Source organism: Gadus morhua, chromosome 7 (assembly GCF_902167405.1).
Source record: "Gadus morhua chromosome 7, gadMor3.0, whole genome shotgun sequence".
Lineage (NCBI taxonomy): Eukaryota > Metazoa > Chordata > Actinopteri > Gadiformes > Gadidae > Gadus > Gadus morhua.
In genome coordinates, this window is record NC_044054.1 from 18,559,293 (window position 1) to 18,581,198 (window position 21,906).

The 21,906-nt window shown below is 47.5% G+C and overlaps 1 protein-coding gene across 2 annotated transcripts in view; it reads left to right on the forward strand.

The window, feature by feature from the left end:
• cltca (clathrin, heavy chain a (Hc)) overlaps positions 1–21,906 on the forward strand; it is a 32,646-nt gene that overhangs the window by 6,348 nt on the left and 4,392 nt on the right. The window contains exons 2-28 of one of the 2 annotated variants that reach the window (XM_030360188.1): positions 632–839; positions 1,258–1,260; positions 4,534–4,802; positions 5,079–5,240; positions 5,361–5,474; positions 5,903–6,076; positions 9,340–9,537; positions 9,975–10,175; positions 10,485–10,637; positions 11,002–11,124; positions 12,317–12,454; positions 12,741–12,905; positions 13,568–13,748; positions 14,630–14,793; positions 16,383–16,508; positions 16,668–16,810; positions 17,338–17,572; positions 17,697–17,819; positions 17,916–18,061; positions 18,403–18,586; positions 18,833–19,025; positions 19,130–19,287; positions 19,561–19,833; positions 20,483–20,800; positions 21,224–21,355; positions 21,471–21,581; positions 21,682–21,852. In XM_030360188.1, the coding sequence (XP_030216048.1) occupies positions 632–839; positions 1,258–1,260; positions 4,534–4,802; positions 5,079–5,240; positions 5,361–5,474; positions 5,903–6,076; positions 9,340–9,537; positions 9,975–10,175; positions 10,485–10,637; positions 11,002–11,124; positions 12,317–12,454; positions 12,741–12,905; positions 13,568–13,748; positions 14,630–14,793; positions 16,383–16,508; positions 16,668–16,810; positions 17,338–17,572; positions 17,697–17,819; positions 17,916–18,061; positions 18,403–18,586; positions 18,833–19,025; positions 19,130–19,287; positions 19,561–19,833; positions 20,483–20,800; positions 21,224–21,355; positions 21,471–21,581; positions 21,682–21,852 (4,566 nt within the window). The remainder of the gene's footprint in view (positions 1–631; positions 840–1,257; positions 1,261–4,533; positions 4,803–5,078; positions 5,241–5,360; positions 5,475–5,902; positions 6,077–9,339; positions 9,538–9,974; positions 10,176–10,484; positions 10,638–11,001; positions 11,125–12,316; positions 12,455–12,740; positions 12,906–13,567; positions 13,749–14,629; positions 14,794–16,382; positions 16,509–16,667; positions 16,811–17,337; positions 17,573–17,696; positions 17,820–17,915; positions 18,062–18,402; positions 18,587–18,832; positions 19,026–19,129; positions 19,288–19,560; positions 19,834–20,482; positions 20,801–21,223; positions 21,356–21,470; positions 21,582–21,681; positions 21,853–21,906) is intronic. The other variant, XM_030360189.1, reaches the window with a different exon arrangement.

The following is a 21,906-nucleotide window of genomic DNA, read 5'->3' on the forward strand; positions in this document are numbered from 1 at the left end:
GACAGTCTCACAGCAACTGGATGTTTTTCTTTTTCCGTTCCCTGTGAAAAGGATCTTGGATCAGAATGGGCTCCCCACCCAGCTGCTCTCAGCCTGAGCAGACTGTGTCCAGAGGACTATTGCTCTGTGTCAGGCTCCATGACATCACCAGCTGTGGCGGGGGCTATCAGCTGACCGTTGAAACGACCTCGCCCACTTGCCTAGTTGCTGCTGTTCTCCGACGTAGACATCATTCTGCCTTTTTAAAGTTGAACAAAGCCACTCTGGTATATATAGCCTCAAAATGTGTTGGAGCAGAACTGTAGTTTGTCAGGTTTAATTAAACTACCCTAGTAGGGACTATTATAACCTTTGCCCCCTTTACCCATGTTGGAAGGACATGCTGCAATGAATTAATAGTTATATACTCGCCGGTAAATTTATTATCAGTTTAGATCATTGATTAATCATTGATTTTATTGGAACACAAAAATTTGCTGCTCATAGCTTTTAGAAATGCAGACATGTGGCTGCATTGCTCTATCATTCTAATATAAACCATTTCATATCAGTCAAAGCAAGCCAATGCAACAACTGGCTCCATCTCATTACCTGCCCTCAACGACTCGCTTGCTTTCTTTAATTTCCTCAGCTCCAGAACCTGGGCATCAATCCGGCAAACATTGGCTTCAGCACGCTGACCATGGAGTCGGACAAGTTCATCTGCATCCGGGAGAAGGTGGGCGAGCAGGCGCAGGTGGTGATCATAGACATGGCCGACCCCAACACGCCCATCCGCAGGCCCATCTCTGCCGACAGTGCCATCATGAACCCCGCCAGCAAGGTCATCGCACTTAAAGGTACGGCAGTGCCAAGGCCAATTGAGTCCATGTCTACCCCAATGTGTCAAGCTTAGCAGTGGGGATTCGTGAGTTTATATGTCCGTCTAAGCCATTGCCTTGTAGTTCTTGTTTTTATTATGTTACAATCGTAGACATGAAATGGTGTCAATATTTGTCCCATTGTCGTCTTTATGTATATTTTAAAAGTTATCCGTTTAAGTTCTCATACATCAAGCTATTTCAACTTTTCTGTTGAACAGTATTTAATTGGCAGTTTATCTGTTACCATTATATTCAGAAGTAGTGTAATATGCATTTTTTTGTCTAGCAGCCACAATTGCTTTGACTTTTTGTGTTTTTTGTTTTTTGTTTTTCTCTGTTTTTGTGTTTTGTTTGTTCTTTTTTTTTCCTTTACCGCTTTCTTATGTGTATGCAGACGGTGAGTTAAAATTTAACTATTCCATTGCGGAAATTTAAATCCTGTTTTTCGAATCCACCACTCCGAGCAAAGTGCTCGGTGCTCCATAAATACACATGCACTGTAAAAACAATTGTGTGTATAAATTTAGAATAAGCTGTGCTCCCCTTATTTCTCTCCCAGTGCAGAACTTGGCCCATTACATTTCAAGATTTGGAACTGTCTGCTAATAAAATTCATTGTTAATGTGTCAAATTAAGACTTTAACAAATTAACATCTCTCTGCTTGTATGTGATTAGGCCGTTAATATAGTGAAACAGGATTTAGATTTCAAACCATAGCTTGAATGCTCGCATACCATCATTTTTCCTTAGCTGTACTTGTGATTTAGTCACCGTTGTGAAGGGGCGAGAATATTGTGGGTGCCAATTTGTGATTAAATAAATGTAATCACATTTTATTTAATTATTGATTTTTCATTTAATTCCGCATAAATCTGCTTCGTTTTCCTTTATTTTTATTTCAACACCCGTTTTCCTTCTACCAATTGATGTGCCCATGTGGTTACGCAAGCGCAATGGTTTCATGTCCTCTTGTCAGCTCTGTTTCGTAAGAGTTAGTTCTCACTAGATCAGTTATTGCTGACTTCTCCCTTAGACATTGGGTGTGTGTGTGTGTGTGTGTGTGTGTGTGTGTGTGTGTTTGATCGATGGTTCCCTCCGGTTGGTCACTAGAATTTGCCTTCCATTGGCCAGGGCGTGTTGTTCCGCTATCTGACTCGAGTCCAAATAAACTGGCTTCACTAACCTGTGGCTGGAGACACAATGACATCTCCAAGTGAGGTCCTGATTAGAAGGGTGGCCTGGGGACGACATCCGATTTGAGCGAGGTTGAGATATTATTTGACGCCATGGTGGGTGTGAGTCATTTACTGTTGGTAGAAGAATAACCTGAAAATTACATTACCTACGATTTTCTTTTACGATCTTAATTAATCTTATTAAAGCCATGTGTGCTCATTTAGTGTTTTGTAATAGGTTAGTTGTATCCTCTAGCAGTCAAGGCTTGCATCTATCTATTTTTATGAAAGTGTGCCACGTTGAGGGTGCAAGTGTTTGCTGCATAGTTTTATTTTGGGCCTTGCCCAACGTGACCCCCAGCCTAGGGAAATACAGGGGATGGGTTCCCTTACCAAAAGGCAGTTCAAGAACAGGGCTCAATGTACAGCCCTGTGAATTGCCTCCAGTTTTTTAGAGTTGCATTTCACTGCTGACACACATCAGACTTGGAGAGCCCTGTACGACTGGCAGCCCTTCAGATTATGCTGCCTGGTTAAACATTACAGAGTAAATGGAAGTAGAATAGGAGGAAATGCTGCAATGCCAACGATGCACATGAACTGTGCGGCTATGTGAGATACAGAGTCCATGTTGCCTTCATGGCATGATGGGTTAAACGGTGTGCTCATACTCCTATAAATAGGCTCACATAGTTGTAGGGCATTTCTCTGCCCATTGTGCATTAAATCAGCGTAGAACTTCCTTCCTTTCTTCCTTGCTATACAACCTCCTCCGTTCATTTTACCATGTAAAACCCCTCAGCTGACCCTTTCTAGTATGACGCTTTATAACCTTTGCCATGGAACCATGTGTGATGGACCCGACCCCCGCTTGAACACCGAACACATGCACCAAAAAGCTGCTCTAAATGTGATTCAATCAAATCTCAATTTGCTTACACTTTATTATTTGGCTGTGGCTTTAAACTGTATAGCTGAATTCTTCTGCTCTAATGGCAATGTTCTCTGCTTTAGATTCTCCCTGATTGTTCTGATAAATGTACTAAAGAAAAGGGGCTATCCCACTGCTTCTTAATAAGCCTGGGGGCTTGTACATCAATGTCGCATCGCAATCACTGCCGCCGATTTGGGAGCATTGGGATGTTGGTTATTATGTTGGATGCAATGGTGTTTTGGGCATTTGGGCAGAAATTGATCATGAAATGATTTGTCACTTTGATTTGAAACCGCCAGGGCGTTTATCATTTCAGACGTGTCAAAACAAAAACCAAGACTATGATTTAAGTTACGGTACATCCACGTTGATTCAGGATTAGAGTACGGCCCCCCCGAAAAATTCCCAGGATGCATTCTGATGTACAAGCCCTATAGGTCACATTCACTCAGACTAACAATAATATGTAGAGTAAAAAAACAGGTGAGTGAACCTTCCCCCCCCCCCCTCAAATCACACACAATCTCACAGCCATTTATCTGAAGGATGGCTGTGCCCCGCCCCTCAAAGCCCTCTTCACAGTCACATTTACCCTTCACCTCAATCCAGCCCCTAAGTCCACTATGTAGTGTCCTTTGATTGTGTTTGATTGAATACCAATGTCTTTGCCCTTTTTGTGAGCCGTTTGCAACCTCCCTCTCCTTCCTTACCTGCTTTGTAGTTGGTGGTTGGGAGAATTAGTTGGACTACGTGACTAGATGTTGTTTAGATGGTAGATCTTTCTTTATTATGCAAGGTTATTAGGTTTGTTTGTATAGCCCTTTATTAAAACTACAAGCTCCCAGAGCTTCACAGGCCCTGTGAGCCCTGTAGTTTTCATACGGACTCACAGTGCTTCACATACCCACCAGTGAAGCTGGGAGGAAACCGTGAGAACACATGGAAAGGAAAGCCCTGCTCTATTTTATATTGAGGCTGTATATTTCACATCACGTTTCCTCAACCTGTATACTTTAAGCTCTCCAACTGGAAAATGGGGTAGTGTGGGTTATTACACAAGCCCTTCGAAAGCCTTTAAAATCGAATACAAGGAATGGATATAAGAGGGAGCTCATTAGGCCTGGCTCATTAAATCCCCTTTTAACTGAAGCTGTATCCCCATTAAGCAGCTCAGACCTTACCTGCTCTTTCAATTAACCCTATAATCTATTCTCTGATACAGTAGAATGTTATGTCGGGAAAGTGGTCAGTAGTTACACACCTGGCTGCTTTCAATACATATGATATTGCCCTCTGCATGAATCCACCGCCTACGGCTCAATTAAAGCCTCAGGCTTCCCTGGGATCCCCAGCCAAGGATTTTCCACCTTTTCAAAACATTTAACCGTCTCTCCGAGTGAAAATTGGTCGATAATTGACCTTTTTGTCACTGATTTGGCGACTCCCGGTAATTCAAAGTTTGCGTGCGTGTCTTGTCTGTAAAAAAAAAAAAAAGTCTATAACCAAATGTTGTTCTGGCCTCTGTCGCCTTGCCTTCCTTCCTCCCTCCCCCAACCACAGCCGCTAAAACCCTTCAGATCTTCAACATCGAGATGAAGAGCAAGATGAAGGCGCACACCATGACGGACGACGTCACCTTCTGGAAGTGGATCTCCCTCAACACGGTGGCGCTGGTCACCGACAACGCCGTGTACCACTGGAGCATGGAGGGCGACTCGCAGCCCATCAAGGTGTTCGACCGCCACTCCAGCCTGGCGGGCTGCCAGATCATCAACTATCGCACGGACGCCAAGCAGAAGTGGCTGCTGCTTATCGGCATCTCGGCCCAGGTAACGCCTCCCTCCAGTGAACAGAATCAGGTTCTCGTTGGGCTGGCGTAAAGGCTTTAGTGTTGTTGGTAAAAGGTTGGCACAAAGACGTTTGTATGCATATATGGAGCCACATCACCGATTGGACTGGGGTAGAATGGCGTCAGGTATAACCTGAACTGCCAGTTTGAAATGGTATTTGAACAACCTGATGGTTTTGTTTCATTCACGTAGCCCTTGGGTTGGAATGGCCCCTGTGTTGACTTTTTATTCATGTATCCTCCTCTCCCGCTTCAGCAAAACCGTGTGGTCGGCGCCATGCAGCTGTACTCCGTGGACAGGAAGGTGTCCCAGCCCATCGAGGGCCACGCCGCCAGCTTCGCCCAGTTCAAGATGGAGGGCAACGCGGAGGAGTCCACTCTGTTCTGCTTCGCTGTGCGAGGCCAGGCCGGAGGAAAGGTGATTGACCGGCGACGTCCATGATGACATCACTGGGAACGGGTTCGAAGGGGGGCGGAGTCACACGCAAACCAACATGTTGTAGCTTTGCTCATGGTTTTTCTATCCCTTTCCAACCAGCTGCACATCATCGAAGTGGGGACACCACCGACTGGCAACCAGCCATTTCCAAAGAAAGCAGTGGACGTGTTCTTCCCCCCGGAGGCGCAGAACGACTTCCCTGTGGCAATGCAGGTATGGTGTAAGCTGCTCATTCGCCAGGACTGACCGCTTTGCTCATGGCATCGGCAAACAAACTGGCCTGGCACAGAAATAAACCAATTCTATTCTGGAATACACTATCACAGTTGGCAAAAAAAAACTTTTGTTGTGAGTCACATTTAGCCTTTTTTCAGCCATGAGAGATTAAATAAGCAAATCATTGACCTCTGTTGGCAAATCAAACACAGTTGCACAAGGTTCCTGAGACGGGTCTTGTGTGTTTGGCGTGTAGAGGTTTATCTTATGAGCTCACTGAGGCACGTGTTAAATACTTTTCTACATGCACATGTAAATTCTTATGTAGTTCCTTTTTCCAGGCAAATTCATACATGAAGGTCTTTATCAAATTAACTTTTTCAGCACTTGGACTGATCTGATTTTGTTCTCTCCTGGCTTCTCAGATAAGCTCCAAACAGGATGTGGTCTTCCTCATCACCAAATATGGCTACATCCACCTGTACGATCTGGAGACGGGCACCTGCATCTACATGAACAGGATCAGTGGGGAAACCATCTTTGTAACCGCACCACACGAGGCCACCGCCGGCATCATCGGAGTCAACAGGAAAGGACAGGTACGGCCTTAGGAACACCATGGCTATGTGACGACTCTGTAAAGGATCTGCTGCATGCATAGTTAATGTTACAACACTGCTGTCGCTGGAGAATCTGTGGCAATCAGAAATTGTCTGCCCTTTGAGATAGTTACAATTTTGGGAAGGTAGTGAGCAATCGCTTGCTCAAGACGGTTAGTTTGCATCTTAATTCAATCCAAATTTCAGACAACCCCATTCTTTCAAAAATATTTCATCCACTCAAACATCACCACGTCCTTCTTTAAGAGCCTTTACGGTGATCGCAACGACGAAAACATTGTCTAGTCCAGCCTCATCATGCATGCTGCAGCCTCTCTATAGTCCAGTGTAGTGTTTCACGCCGAGAGGAGACAGTGTAGGGGTCTGCCTATCATTGTGATGCTGCACCGACACAGAGGAAATAGGATCCAGCCAGCTGATGAATAATGTTCCATCCACGCCACGCTCCACATGAATAATTAAGTGAAGAGACGAAAGTCGATATAGCGGAGTGGCCTGGGCGTCTGTGATGGGACAATCGGCCCTGTGTGTGTGTGTGTGTGTGCGCGCAACACAAAAAACCCCAACTAAAACATGCGCATGCCAACGTAGACGGAGGCAGTGATCTTCTTCACAATGGACGGTCTCCTCGGCTGCTTTTCTTTGTCCCTTCTGGCTCTGGTTTAGTGAAATGCATAGACATGTTGAATGGCGTCTTGCTGGAGACCCAGCCTTGATAGACCCAGTATTCTGCTTTGGGTTTCTCATTATGAGTTGGAGCCCCTCCAGGTGGGTGGGTGCACTCTACGGCTGGTTCTGGTGATCGTGACACTCTAGTTCCAGTGATGATGAGCATTGCAGAGCAGCTCCATCGAAACAGAATAGAACTACATCTTGGATAGTGCCATGGATGGAGAGGTAACGCTCCAGCAGCATGTGATATTTAATTTGGAGACGATGGCTGGTGTCCTTAATTTCCCTCATTACCAACCGCCCAGCCCTACCTGTCACCAGCGGTCTTGTTGACACAGTGCGTGTGTTCGGCAGGGCGTGTTTGTGTGCATGCGTGTATGTATGTCAGGTTTTATGTGTGTGTGTGTGTGTGCGTGTGTGTGCTTGCCGTTTCTGGGCCAGTGCACCATTCGATACTGCAGCTCGTCTGTCATCGGGGTCTCCATATCCTCTCGTCAGGAGAGCAGCCTAACCACCGGGCTGCCACCCGCCCCCATTAAATTGGGTCTGTTGGTCAACCGTGACCGTGTTATAGGACTATATGGAACGACGGAAAGGGGTGAAGATGGGGCAGAATTGAGTCGTTGGGTCTTTCAATGCCGATGGTTAACTTGGCTTCCCCCCCAAAATGTTTCCTCTACCCTCTGACTCTCAGTCTCTCCCGTTGCCTCATTTTCAACTGTCCTTAAAAAAAGGGCCTCGCCCCAACCCCAAATCTACCCACCACACAATACCCTCATTCCCTGTCCTCCCCCTCCCCTCCCCCCTTAGCCTGCATCTCCGTTACCCCCTCTCAGTACAAAGGGGAGTTGACCTTGCTTTAGTGGCAGGAAGAATGACGTGAACTCACCCGTATTTAACCATCCAGGACCACTGACCTGCTTCTCTTGTTTGAAGCGCTGAGCTCAACCCTCTCAATTTCCTCCCCATCTCAGCATCTCATTCGACTTGTTCTTCCCAGCCCGCCCTAATCCCATCGGGCTTCACAACACTGAAGCGATTGACTGACTGAATAGTAGCATCTCGACAGCCCTGGATCCAGATTAGATTGGCACGCCTGTGGTGTTATCCACAGGTATAAGAATAGTTGAGGTGTTTGTTTGATGACAGTCTGTCAAGATGTGAATCGACCATGGTTTTCTTTCATCTCACCCCCTAACGCGGTGTATGCGTGTTCCGAAATTGGGTAGTTGGCTAGCCATTGTCGTCCATTTTGTATTTAGCCGTTCCCATAGTTGTGTCTTTTTCAAGCAATTTGTACGAACTGCCCTGGCTAGGTCGTTAGGTACCATAGCGGCCGATAAGAAACAAATCCACATGTTTCGATTCTGTACTAACACTCCATTTACAGACTGAGAGGCTTCTAGGTACATGCATGCAACCGGGACAGCACTTGTTTGTTCAGAAGTGAATGCTTGGGCTACGTTCCAATCAGTCCCCCCTACTTCTTACACTTGCCCCCGGGAAATTATTGAAATGTGGCTCTGCACCCAGAATTCAGAATTTTCTTTACTGCCTAGAAGCAGCCTCCTTCTTTGCTCAGTGTGTGACCATGCACAGTGGGGTGTTGAGACAGAATCAAGGCTTTTGGATTTCTTCATATTGGAGAAGACTCCTTTGCCAGGGCCGTTCATATGTTATGTATGCTATATAAAACCTATGTATTATTATTATTATATGTTATAACTTGGACAATACTAAGATTCAGCTATCGGAGCTGCTTAACACTCGTTTTTGAATATAATGGATGTCAATGGAAGACTGCCCATTTTCGGAATGTGCGTGCACCGACTGATTTCTGTCCTGAACCTATTGATCTAGGGTCTTGGAAAACCGGCCAAATCTTTTAAGCTTATTTCTCAAAGGCTTTCTTGTCCTGTAGCCAAAGAAGCTTGGTAGGTGTCTTGGGGACATTAATCCATTGCATTATTGTCACAGATGTTGTCTTGCTTCCTCTGATTGGCCGCTCATCCCGCTGAGATTAAAGGGGGTTGATTGTGAACAGATGAACAGATTGAGACGTTGCATTTATCTGTATGAGGAAAGGCAAACACTACTGCCCATGGTGACACAGCAATTTCCTTACGTCATCGAACTATTTTCCTGTATGTGATTGTAACTTGACCTCACTATCAGACCTCTTACAACCGCTTCACAGAGGGACACCGGCAGAGCAGCTCACCCCCAACACAGTAGGGATCAATATTGGATGAAAGGAAAAGCTGCCTACAGTTTCTGTCAGGCTTGGGATGTCTCTATTGAAACTAACCTTATGCTCCTTTAGCTTGTTCTGTTGAACATTGTAAATGACTGACACTTCCACTTGAACATTTTACAATTAACTCTGCACCAGATATGTCCCATTAGCCTGTAAGTCAGGCATTCATTTAATAATAATTAATCATTCATTCGATTAATTATTTTATACGTCAATTAATTGAATTAAGCACACCCATGGGCTTTTTTACGCATGGGTGTTGGGAGATATGTCATATTCCACACGTATTAAAGTGAGTGTGTGTGTGTCCCAGGTGCTGTCGGTGTGCGTGGAAGAGGAGAACATCATCCCCTACATCACCAACGTGCTGCAGAACCCCGACCTGGCGCTGCGCATCGCCGTGCGCAACAACCTGGCGGGCGCAGAGGAGCTCTTCGCTCGCAAGTTCAACAACCTGTTCGCCGCCGGGAACTACTCGGAGGCTGCCAAGGTGGCGGCCAACGCACCAAAGGTAACCAGCGCCACCGCCGCCACAACCAGCCTGGAGCCTGGCCTCCAGGTGGCTCAGCCTTTCAGCTCCATAGGAGAGGAAGGAGGAAGTGTTGCTTGACTGCTGTGGAATGAACAAGAGCCGGTCCTTTTTTTTATTTTTAAATTGTAGGTGTAGGGGTTAAAGGTCTTGTTGGTATTCTGTAGGATGTGATCTGTGAATTCTGGGTGCTGTGAATTCAAAGGATTATGTTCATCATTGTTGATTCAGCAATAGTCCATCCTTTTGTTTGCCAGTGTTTTGCATTCAGCTTGATCTCTTCTTTAATCTTCGACACGATCGCCACTTCCTCAATGCATTCAAATGTCAGACTACAGGGAAGCACGCTCATAGCCCGCTTCCTTCCGTTGACTCCTCCTTCCCGCCCCTCTCCTCTGCGGCTCTCCCTCCCCCTGCAGGGCATCCTGCGTACCCCGGACACCATCCGGCGCTTCCAGAGCGTCCCCGCGCAACAGGGCCAGACCTCTCCCCTACTCCAGTACTTTGGCATCCTGCTGGATCAGGGCCAGCTCAACAAGTTTGAGTCCCTGGAGCTGTGCAGGCCGGTGCTGCAGCAGGGACGCAAACAGCTGCTGGAAAAGTGGCTCAAGGAAGACAAGGTATCGCACCGATGCCCCCCCCCCCCCCCCCCCTCTCCCTCCCCTCTCACAGGAATAGCGGGGGGATGGTTTGGTTCTTTCCCAGCCACTAGTGTGTTTACACAACTCTGCCGTTATCTTCGATGATGTCAGACTGTTATGCAAGGCTTTAAGGTGTGTGTGTGTGTGTGTGTGTGTGTGTGTGTGTGTGTGTGTGTGTGTGTGTGTGTGTGTGTGTGTGTGTGTGTGTGTGTGTGTGTGTGTGTGTGTGTCACGCACCATTCCCTACACGCCAGTAGTTGACAGTGTTGTGCTTCCTGTGTCGTGCAGCTGGAGTGCTCGGAGGAGCTGGGGGACCTGGTGAAGGCAGTGGACCCCACCCTGGCTCTCAGCGTGTACCTGAGAGCCAACGTGCCCAACAAGGTCATCCAGTGCTTCGCTGAGACCGGGCAGTTCCCCAAGATCGTCCTGTACGCCAAGAAGGTAGTTGTGCAGCCCCGCTACTGCGTGTTTACTTTAAGCAGTTCCCGTTTGCTCTGAGGATTTCCTGTGCAACATAGCGGTTGACAAATAACTGGTAGCTTAGTGCTTAAGCCTCCTGTGCTTGTAGAACTTGTGTATTGTGGAAATGGGATCATTCTGCTGTAGTCTTAAATCCTATGTTTTGTTTTATCATGGGAATGTCAAGTTGCAAGCTTTAATACGGTTCTTAGTTATTATTTATGCTGTTATTATTACCCTCATGGACCTAAACCTCATAAACATAACACAGACGTGTTGGTATACAAACAAGGTTGCAACAGTGTGTGAAGAGGCCGGTTTAATGAGCGGTGCCCTGTGGTTCCAGGTGGGCTACACCCCAGACTGGATCTTCCTGCTGAGGAACGTGATGAGGATCAACCCAGAGCAGGGCCTGCAGTTTGCACAGATGCTGGTGCAGGACGAGGAGCCTCTGGCAGACATCACCCAGGTAACGACCTGTGCCCTCTGGCTGTAGTTGAAGGTTGCACAAACCAGCAGACTTGTACAGACAGTACTCCTACCTTATTTCTTACCATTTTTTTTTTGTTTCCCAAGCTGGTCTTGAGAAAAAAACGCTTTAGAGTGTTACTATACAGTGTTGCAATATCGTAGAAAAATGTTTCCCACTGTTCTAGTGCTGAATCTTGCAAACCCTTAAACACCTTATATTCACAATAGTGCAATTAACTTGATCAAAAGTTAAAGGTTGAAAGTTATCAGTTATGGTAGGTAGGGATGCACCAATGTATCGGTCGAACATCGGTAACATCGGTGGGCTACTAATAATACCACCCATAACAGCCACTGGTACGACAAGGCTCTGACATGATGACGTAAACGGGCGGGTGCTGCTCGCACGTGGGGTTTGTTTACGAATAAAAGTGAAAGAAAATGTAGGTCGTGTGGGAGTATTTCACTGTCTCCGAGAAAGATCAGCGATATGCAGTTTGTGGTTTTGTTGGGCTATGCAAGTACTGAACTCTTCTCATTGAGTAGGCAGTTGTATAGAAGGGATGGACAACGATCGTCGAATAGTCGGAGTCGCGTAGAAAATCGAATAATGTATGTGACTATTGTAATTCATTACACAACTCCTCTCAATGCTGTTGAGCGCTCTTTTTTATTGCATGGGCCTTCACAACTTCCGGTGGTGAAAATCTTTTGATAATTCAGCGTTGCTAAGCATATAATGACTGCTGTCAAGGAAAGGGGATTTATTTATTTTTCTGGCGTTTCACTCCACTTTCGGCGTATGTAGGCCTATCTGCCTAAGCCCACGTTGAAATAATTTTGAGGTTGAATGTTGATGGCGCAGTTGTGGAAATAAACAGATTGACTTCCTACAAATCATAAAAGCCTCTACCTGTGTCATTGTGCGTGCGTGTATACGAGGTGCGTGTCTGCATGCGTGTGTGCGTGGGGGGTTAGGTTTTGTTTCCCTGGCACAAAAGGGGGAATAAATAACAACAAAAAAACATCGGCATCGGCTATCGGCCTAATTGTTATTTTAAACATCGGTATTGGTATCGGCCCCGAATTTCACATTCGGTGCATCCCTAATGGTAGGATCTGTTCCATCACTGGTAAATTACTTTGGCTGTTCTGGCATTCAACTCGCTGTGCTCGTCTGCCCCTTTCAGATCGTGGACGTGTTCATGGAGTACAACCTGATCCAGCAGTGCACGTCCTTCCTCCTTGATGCCCTGAAGAACAACAGACCCTCAGAGGGACCCCTGCAGACTCGCCTGCTGGAGATGAACCTCATGCACGCACCACAGGTAAGCCCTCGTGGCAACTCCCCTACCCGTGTCTTTCACAAAGTGCTCCCCACTGCTTTGAAACAAGACAAACGTAAAGAACAAAACTAATACAATTCTGAACGACTGGATTAAGTTGTATAGGTTCAAATGAGGCCAACCACAAGTACACACATCCACTGTGCAGCACACATACTGTCATAAAATACTAAACCGAATATGCTGAGAACTCACTCTATTGCGCCACCTCACGGTGCTCACCCATGGTTCATTTTTGTTCCCCCATTCCTTTACCAACGTCTTCCAGGTCGCTGACGCCATCCTTGGCAACCAGATGTTCACCAACTACGACCGCGCCCACATCGCCCAGCTGTGCGAGAAGGCTGGCCTCCTGCAGAGGGCGCTGGAGCACTACACAGACCTGTACGACATCAAGCGGGCAGTGGTGCACACGCACCTCCTCAACCCCGAGGTGAGCCTCCACCGCAGGGAATCTGCTCCGGCTCTCCTCTGTAATTAAGACCTTTCCCATCCCTGCTCCCGCTGCCAACGTTGCTCTCCAGGCGGAAAGATGTGGACGGAACGGAAGGGTGTTCACTGTAGTCAGTGCTGTCCGAGGCAGGCTTTGCTTGCGTTGCCTGGTGATCTCCACGGCGGGAGAAGAACAGCTCAATGCTTCCCTATGGGGCTTCTTTGTCATAGCAACCTAGATTCCATGCTCAAACTGGAAGTAGATGTTGAGGGATTGAAGATGGGGGACTGTAATTGGTCTGTTTTTAAATTCATCCTGACTCTAGCCAGTCTGTTTTACTCAACATGATTTTATAGTACAACAAAAAACAAGGACCATAAAACAAACGCTGCGTCTGCGTCTTCCGACATCATTAGTGGGCGTGAGATGTGTGCTGGATAGATGAGCATTGTTGCTTCAGTCCACTAGGTAGGCTGGTAGACTGATCTATCCAGCACACATCTAGGTAGACATGCCCACTGGCAGATTTTCAAAAGGGCTAATCACACTCACACCTGGTGGTAAATCGTGGTATCATATGTCCCCTTTCTCGATCTCCCCCACTCTGACCAGCAGCATTGGTCTTCATGTGACTAACCCGTCCTCTCTCCTTCCCCCTCCAGTGGCTGGTGAACTTCTTCGGCTCCCTGTCGGTGGAGGACTCCCTGGAGTGCCTGCGGGCCATGTTGTCGGCCAACATCCGGCAGAACCTGCAGATCTGCGTCCAGGTGGCCTCCAAGTACCACGAGCAGCTCTCCACGCAGTCCCTCACCGAGCTCTTTGAGTCCTTCAAGAGCTTCGAAGGTGTGGCCCAGAACCCACTGCTGCTGCCTGGACGTTTTGTCTTCCTGCTCTTAAGCAACCTCTTTTAACTTACTTGTCGACCCGGTTTACTGCTTGGGATCAGATATAATGAGGTTATCTTTGTGAACGGGTTCATGCTGGAGGAAGCCCTGTATATGAAGGGAAATTGCGGCCATCTTGATATGATTTTTCTTATGAATGGTGTCCTTGGGTACCTTGATGGGCACTTTAAAATCTTTTATTATTATTATGGTTGTCCCCTCATAGTCGACTAATAAATCACGGCGCTTTTGGAGTGGATGCATTTTGTGTTTTGATAAGCGCGTGCTTTCATAGTTATTATAGTCTCCTAAAGTTTCATTGTTTTACAACAATGAACGCCTGCCAGGAAAGCCGAAAGAGGAATTTAAGGCCACATATGTAGTCTGGTATTAAACGAATCACAGATACCTATTGCAGCTTCAGTACTTCGTACCGCCTTCTTCAAACAGGCTTTACTAGCCTTTGAGGAAGTGAAATTATCTGTAACGGTCAAAGGGTTTTCTCCCTTTTGACTCATGCAATGGGTGTGTTTATGTAAATCCATCCAGCCGGTCAGTAGTAGAACACCATCTAAAGGTCCTGTGCTGCACCACACGTGATTCGCCTTGTATGGCTGAATAAAGGCTACTTCAGTCAGACAGAAGAGGGCATGGTGACTGACATTTCTTGGGCTCAAACTGAATACAGGTGAAGAGCAATTAATATTAGAAGGGCAGTGAACCACTGTATTATAGGAGTACCTGCATATCAATCCAGCCACCTCAGAGCTTTAATCCCGTAGGTTGATCAGCTGGTTGTACCTCGTGTGGTAACCATCCCTCTCTGCCTGCACAACCCAGGTCTCTTCTACTTCCTGGGCTCCATTGTCAACTTCAGTCAGGACCCAGAGGTGCACTTCAAGTACATCCAGGCGGCCTGCAAGACGGGCCAGATCAAAGAGGTGGAGAGGATCTGTCGGGAGAGCAACTGCTACGACCCAGAGCGCGTCAAGAACTTCCTCAAGGTATGCTCCGCTAGAGACCGATCTTTGGATGCCCAGATCGAAACAGTGCAATAACAGTTTCCTGTGATTAGGCTGCATGACATTGTTTACCAAAGCATTATTTTTTCTCAATTCCTTTCTTGCAGTGTTTATTTGACTACCTGGTAGGCAAATAAAGGTAATCCTGCAATGTCAAACCTCTTGTTTGGTCCAACAATTTAGAGTTCTGTAACTAGTGTATCACATTTGCCTATGGTCACTTTGAATAACAAACTCAAATTCAAACAAAGGGAGTTTCAAATGACCCTTTCACAAATATGACTGATTCCACCATCACCTCCGCTATTCCAACTTGTTAAGTTGAATTTGGTTAAAGTCGCCAATCCTGACCACACATATTATCTTTTATGCTTTTCCTGCTTGTCTTTGGCATTGGCAGGACATGTACAAGGTAAATGGATCCACCACCTCCTCTCCATGCACACAGTCAAAAGCCCCCATCTCCCTCTCTGTGTTCCTTTTATTTCATCCCTACACTGTTCTCAAGCCTCAGGATTTGGACTAAGCCATGTATGGCGGTGTATGGAGACATACACCATAAGCCATACGCCCACCAGGGGGTGTGAGTGTGTTTGTGTGTAGTCCCTGCTAGTAAAACACTCAAACAATTACCACTTCCCCTTCCTCCCCAGCTGTAGCTGAGTTCCCTGTTGAGCTGGTAAAGTCCTCAGAAGGGACATGCCAGTTCTTTAGCTACAGGCACTTTGTGGGATGCAACGTCCTAGGTGTGTAATCAGTTACTTGAGCTCTTGCCGTGGTCTAGTTAGTCGTCGTCCAACGGTGTGTCTAACGGGAGTCCAATTCAACGGGAGTCATTGAACCCTATGGGTCTCAGCGTGACACTTGTTGGCGCTGCTTGTGGAACAGTGTAGTCTGGTGCCGGGTAGCACTTGGGTGGGGAGTCGGCTTTACATCTGTGAGCAGGATTAGCCTCCCTTCATTGTGGAGGTGACTTGCATTTTTGCATTTTAAATGGTTCTATAATAACTTGTTTGTCGTAATTGTTAAGAATTTAGATTTTATGTTTCGGATTCGCACCAATTTATGTGAAAAATGATGGTATCTCGATTTCATTTTCATGATTTAGCTGCAGCTAAATTTAGATTCAGACCCGAGTGGAAAGACAATTTGGTTAACTGACTGAAATATACCAACTGCTACCGTCATTGAAGGAGTAGGCGTAATTACATTTTTTCTAATCTTGAAAGAAACTGCGACTGTCTTTTACAGTCAGACTGGAAAATCTCTGTCTAGAAAACGACAGATACACTTTCTGTGCTTTAGGCTTCCAATGCGGCCAAACCTTTTTCGCATTGGCCAGCGGAATCAGCGATACATTTTAACCTCTTTATTATTGTCTTGCATGCCAACAAATATTTGTTGCTTTGGGCCATTTTATCGAGCCTTTCGGGAATAAGAAAACCCATTACTCTTCTGTTGGCATAAAATGTCAAATGACTGAAACGTAGTGATATTATTTTGCTGTGTGTTAGTACCGGGCTTGTGATGACGCAGAGCTGACGTTGTCTTTGTTGTTGGTTTTCTGACAGGAGGCCAAGCTCACAGACCAGCTGCCACTCATCATTGTGTGCGACCGCTTCGACTTCGTCCACGACCTGGTGCTCTACCTCTACCGGAACAACCTGCAGAAGTACATCGAGATCTACGTGCAGAAAGTAAGTCCCAAACCGTCGTCGACCAGTATTTAGCTTATTATAAACCGTACGCGCGACATGTTGGTCCAAGTCCAGGCAGAGTTTCTGTACAAACGATGGCGGTCGTGTTACTGATGCTGATCCCTGATCCCTGACTCCCTCTGCCTGGCTCTGTTCCAGGTGAACCCCAGCCGCCTTCCCGTGGTCATCGGGGGGCTCCTGGACGTGGACTGCTCAGAGGACGTGATCAAGAGCCTGATCCTGGTGGTCCGCGGCCAGTTCTCCACCGACGAGCTGGTGGCTGAGGTGGAGAAGAGGAACAGGTAACCGGTGTCTCTGCGCTCATAGGAGGATGGACTGCCTTTTTTTTTTTTTTTTCCTGTTCTGCATTAAGGCCCAATCCCATTTCTACCACTTACCCCTTCCCCTTACCCCTCCCCCTTGTTTTGAAGGGGTAATTGGAAGGGGTAAGGGGTAGAAATGGGATTGGGCCTAAAAGTGTCATTTCTTGCTCCGGCTGCTGTTTCATAATCGTTTGACTTTTCAGAACATGTTTAAAAGAAAGCAGATGTGTCAAATCTTGGGTTTAAGTAAATGTTTAGTTTATTTGGAGTAGTTGAATTTTCCACATTGGACGCCACTGTAATTTCCCAGGAATTTCACCTTCCGCTAGAATTAGACCCATTACAGTTTACTAGACCACATAAAGCATTCCCATCTGTCCTGGATCTCCCACTCGCGGAACCGCTCCGGACCAGGTCTGAGGTGTCGGATCGATACAATCAATCGACCCAGTCCCGTCAGCCCTCCGTCTCAACCCAGCCCATCTCGCCTCTCCCTCCCCCTGCAGACTGAAGCTGCTTCTGCCCTGGCTGGAGGCCCGCATCCACGAGGGCTGCGAGGAGCCGGCCACCCACAACGCCCTGGCCAAGATCTACATCGACAGCAACAACAACCCTGAGCGCTTCCTGCGGGAGAACCCTTACTACGACAGCCGGGTGGTGGGCAAGTACTGCGAGAAGAGGGACCCCCACCTGGCCTGTGTGGCCTACGAGAGGGGCCAGTGTGACCAGGAGCTCATCAATGTGAGTCTGGCTCCCCATCCGTTCTCTCTTTACACTTATTGGATTGATCATTCGTTATGCCCGTGGCTCTCTGTAATGAAGCAAAACAAGTGAGGTCTAAAATCGTTGTCGTCGTGCTTTCCAGGTCTGCAATGAAAACTCGCTGTTCAAGAGCCTGTCCCGCTACCTGGTCCGCCGCAAGGACCCCGAGCTGTGGGCCAGCGTGCTGCTGGAGACCAACCCCTTCAGGAGGCCTCTCATCGACCAGGTGAGAGGACCAGGGGGATACAGTCACACCCTTAGTGTGCGACCGTGGCGTTTGACCGCGTGTTATTGACCGTGCGCCGTGCGTCTCTCCCACTAGGTGGTGCAGACGGCCCTCTCCGAGACCCAGGACCCGGAGGAGGTGTCGGTGACGGTCAAGGCCTTCATGACGGCCGACCTACCCAACGAGCTGATCGAGCTGCTGGAGAAGATCGTGCTGGACAACTCGGTCTTCAGCGAGCACAGGTACATTCGGGGCATTCAGCTTCTTCAGACACTTTTATCCAATGCGACTTACAATAAGTACATTTTGTCAGAAGAAAGAAAATGGACAATATATCGCTGTCTGTATAGTAAAGATGTTCATATGAACAAGTGCCAAGCACAATTGCTAGGTTAACCCATTCCCCGTATACAACAAAGCTGGCTGGGATAAGACGATACACATTGCTGAGTACTATTTAAGGTACAACTATGTCGTCAATGCAGCGGGTGAGGATAGTGAGTGAAGAGCTTTAATTGAGTCCTCGCACGTGGTTTGAGCAATGTCCTGAAAGCCTCTCTGTATTTCTTCTTGCTCGTTCCAGAAACCTCCAGAACCTCCTGATCCTGACGGCCATCAAGGCGGACCGCACCCGCGTGATGGAGTACATCAACCGGCTGGACAACTACGACGCGCCCGACATCGCCAACATCGCCATCAGCAACGAGCTCTTTGAGGAGGCCTTCGCCATCTTCAAGAAGTTTGACGTCAACACCTCCGCTGTGCAGGTCAGCCAATCGCTCTTCCTTCCCTTGTCCAGTGTCTTTTATGTTTTTGTCTTTTATTTTTTATAGTGATGGACTTGAATGTATGCAATTTAGTAAATTTTTTGGAATTATACTCTATAAAATTCGTGCAGAATGGCTTGCACTTGTATGTTTATTTGGAATTATCTTTAATGTATTTTATTCATGATTATTGCATTTGACTCTGAAGGCAGGTTGTACTTATATTATGACCTGGGTTTTCTGCAGGTGCTCATCGAGCATATTGGGAACCTGGACCGGGCCTACGAGTTTGCGGAGCGCTGCAATGAACCGGCGGTGTGGAGCCAGCTGGCCAAGGCCCAGCTGCAGAAGGAGCTGGTCAAAGAGGCCATTGACTCCTACATCAAGGCTGACGACCCCTCCGCCTACATGGAGGTGGTCCAGGCCGCGGATCAGAGCGGTGGGGACCCCCGACGACGCCTGAAATTATAACATGAGAGACGATGGACAGATAGTCAATAGACCATACAGCATTCCCTAATACTGTGGCCCTGGGTGTTCTAGGTAACTGGGAGGACCTGGTGAAGTTCCTCCAGATGGCGCGCAAGAAGGCCCGCGAGTCGTACGTGGAGACGGAGCTCATCTTCGCCCTGGCCAAGACCAACCGCCTGGCTGAGCTGGAGGAGTTCATCAACGGACCGAACAACGCCCACATCCAGCAGGTCTCCAGAACGCACCTCCACATTTACACTGGATTCCTCTCGAGTTGTCTTACCTTGGCCGCCTGCTGACCACACCCATGGGACAGGATAGTGTGATAGCTTGACTCCCAGCCGAAGAGGTCCTGGAATCTATTCCCACTATGACCAGGGCCTAAACGTGGGCAATCCTTGAGCAACATGCCCAAACCCTTCCCAACGACAACACCTGAATTCTGTCCCCATCTCTGGATAAGAAGTAGACTATAATCGTTCCTCTTTCCAAACGTAAACCAGGTGGGCGACCGCTGCTACGACGAGAAGATGTACGACGCGGCCAAGCTGCTCTACAACAACGTGTCCAACTTCGGCCGGCTGGCCTCCACGCTGGTGCACCTGGGCGAGTACCAGGCCGCCGTGGACGGGGCCCGCAAGGCCAACAGCACCCGCACCTGGAAGGAGGTGTGCTTCGCCTGCGTGGACGGCGAGGAGTTCCGGCTGGCCCAGATGTGCGGCCTCCACATCGTGGTGCACGCCGACGAGCTGGAGGAGCTCATCAACTACTACCAGGTGAGAGGGCGTGCGTACGACGGATACAGTGTGGACTACAGATCTAAACGGTGGACTACAGATCCACACAGTGTTCACTACAACTCGTAATCGACAACAACACACAATTAAGTGTGGAGATGCTGATGAAACTGGAATAAAATTAGAGATTCTAATAATAAAGCAATTTCACAAAGGAGGGGAGAGCTGTGATTTGGTTTAAGAAGGTAATCAGAGAAGATAATCACAGCTGTGCTGATATTTAGTAGAACAGCAGAACCTCTCCCTTTTTTTTATTTTTTATAGTAATAAGCAACATCCGATTATCTTTGTCTGTTTATGTAATCAGTGTTGCAGAGCACCACAAACATTTCCTTGCACACTAGCGTGCGACTTTATGCAGGTCTACTCGTTACAACAGGCCATTTACTTTGTATGGTGTACTGTACATTAATCTCTACGGTTCCATTTATTGGTTAACCAGTGAAATAAGCGTCTGTTGACAGTCGCTTTGGGGGCATAAGCGCTCGTAAATGTAATCAACGTTGTTTAGAGAGACCTGAACATCGGAGTGATGCATGTATAGCTCAAGTCCAAGTGCTTTTGTACGTTGTATAATAAAAAGTAATTAACAATCGACAATTCCCACCCTTCTCTCCCCCACCTCCAGGACCGCGGCTACTTCGAGGAGCTGATCACCATGCTGGAGGCGGCTCTGGGCCTTGAGCGTGCCCACATGGGCATGTTCACCGAGCTGGCCATCCTCTACTCCAAGTTCAAGCCCCAGAAGATGAGGGAGCACCTGGAGCTCTTCTGGTCCCGCGTCAACATCCCCAAGGTTCTGCGGGCGGCCGAGCAGGCGCACCTGTGGGCCGAGCTGGTCTTCCTGTACGACAAATACGAGGAGTTCGACAACGCCATCATCACCATGATGAACCACCCCACGGACGCCTGGAAAGAGGGCCAGTTCAAGGACATCATCACCAAGGTACGGCCTTGCGTAGGACCCGGGAGAGTAATGCTTTAGGGACCCGGGAGAGTAATGCTTTACGATATGATCTAGTTTATTTTATTATTTTAACCCTTACCCTAACCCTTAATCTTATAGTCTCAAACCTCTCTAGGATCGCCACTCTATTATGGTTTTAATTGAATCCTGTTGAATCAATGGATGCATGTTGTGTTAAAACGATGTTGAATCAGTGGATGTGTGTTTAAAAATCCAAGATATTGAAATCATGGAAGTGGCTGTGACATGTGCATAGACTGCTGTTTTCAATTTCATTCAACTATAATCGCAAACAGGTATTGGTTATTTCTGCAAATAGGTCAGATCGGTCTGTGAGGCTAGTTCATTTGCATAGAGCAACAGTGTTGACCAGTAGTGACTTGTTGTCCCTCGTGTATCCAGGTGGCTAACGTGGAGCTGTACTACAAAGCCACCCAGTTCTACCTGGAGTTCAAGCCCTTGTTACTGAACGACCTGCTCATCGTGCTCTCACCAAGACTGGACCACTCTCGCGCTGTCAACTACTTCTCCAAGGTACACCTCAACACTCAATTTTGAAATCAACCCACCTATTGCCTGTCGATGTGTTTTTTGATCTGCAATCAAGAATCAAGATGACTGTTGGTGTTAACTGTTTTTATTCTTACAGGTGAAGCAGCTGCCCCTTGTCAAGGCCTACCTGCGTTCCGTACAGAACCACAACAACAAGTCGGTCAACGAAGCACTTAACAACCTCTTCATCACAGAAGAGGACTATCAGGTGAGCGCCTCAACCTTTTCCCCATCCGACCCTTCTTCCGGTCACGTTCCGTCTTTTCTCCACCTCGTGTCCATGTTAACGTCCTCCTCTTCGCTCCCAGGCCGTGAGGACATCGATAGACGCCTACGACAACTTTGACAACATCTCGCTGGCCCAGCGGCTGGAGAAGCACGAGCTGATCGAGTTCAGGAGAATCGCCGCCTACCTATTCAAGGGCAACAACCGCTGGAAGCAGAGCGTGGAGCTCTGCAAGAAGGACAAGCTCTACAAGGTGCCCCGCCTGTCCTGCCGTGCTGGGGCTCCGTTAGGGATGTGTACGAGGACC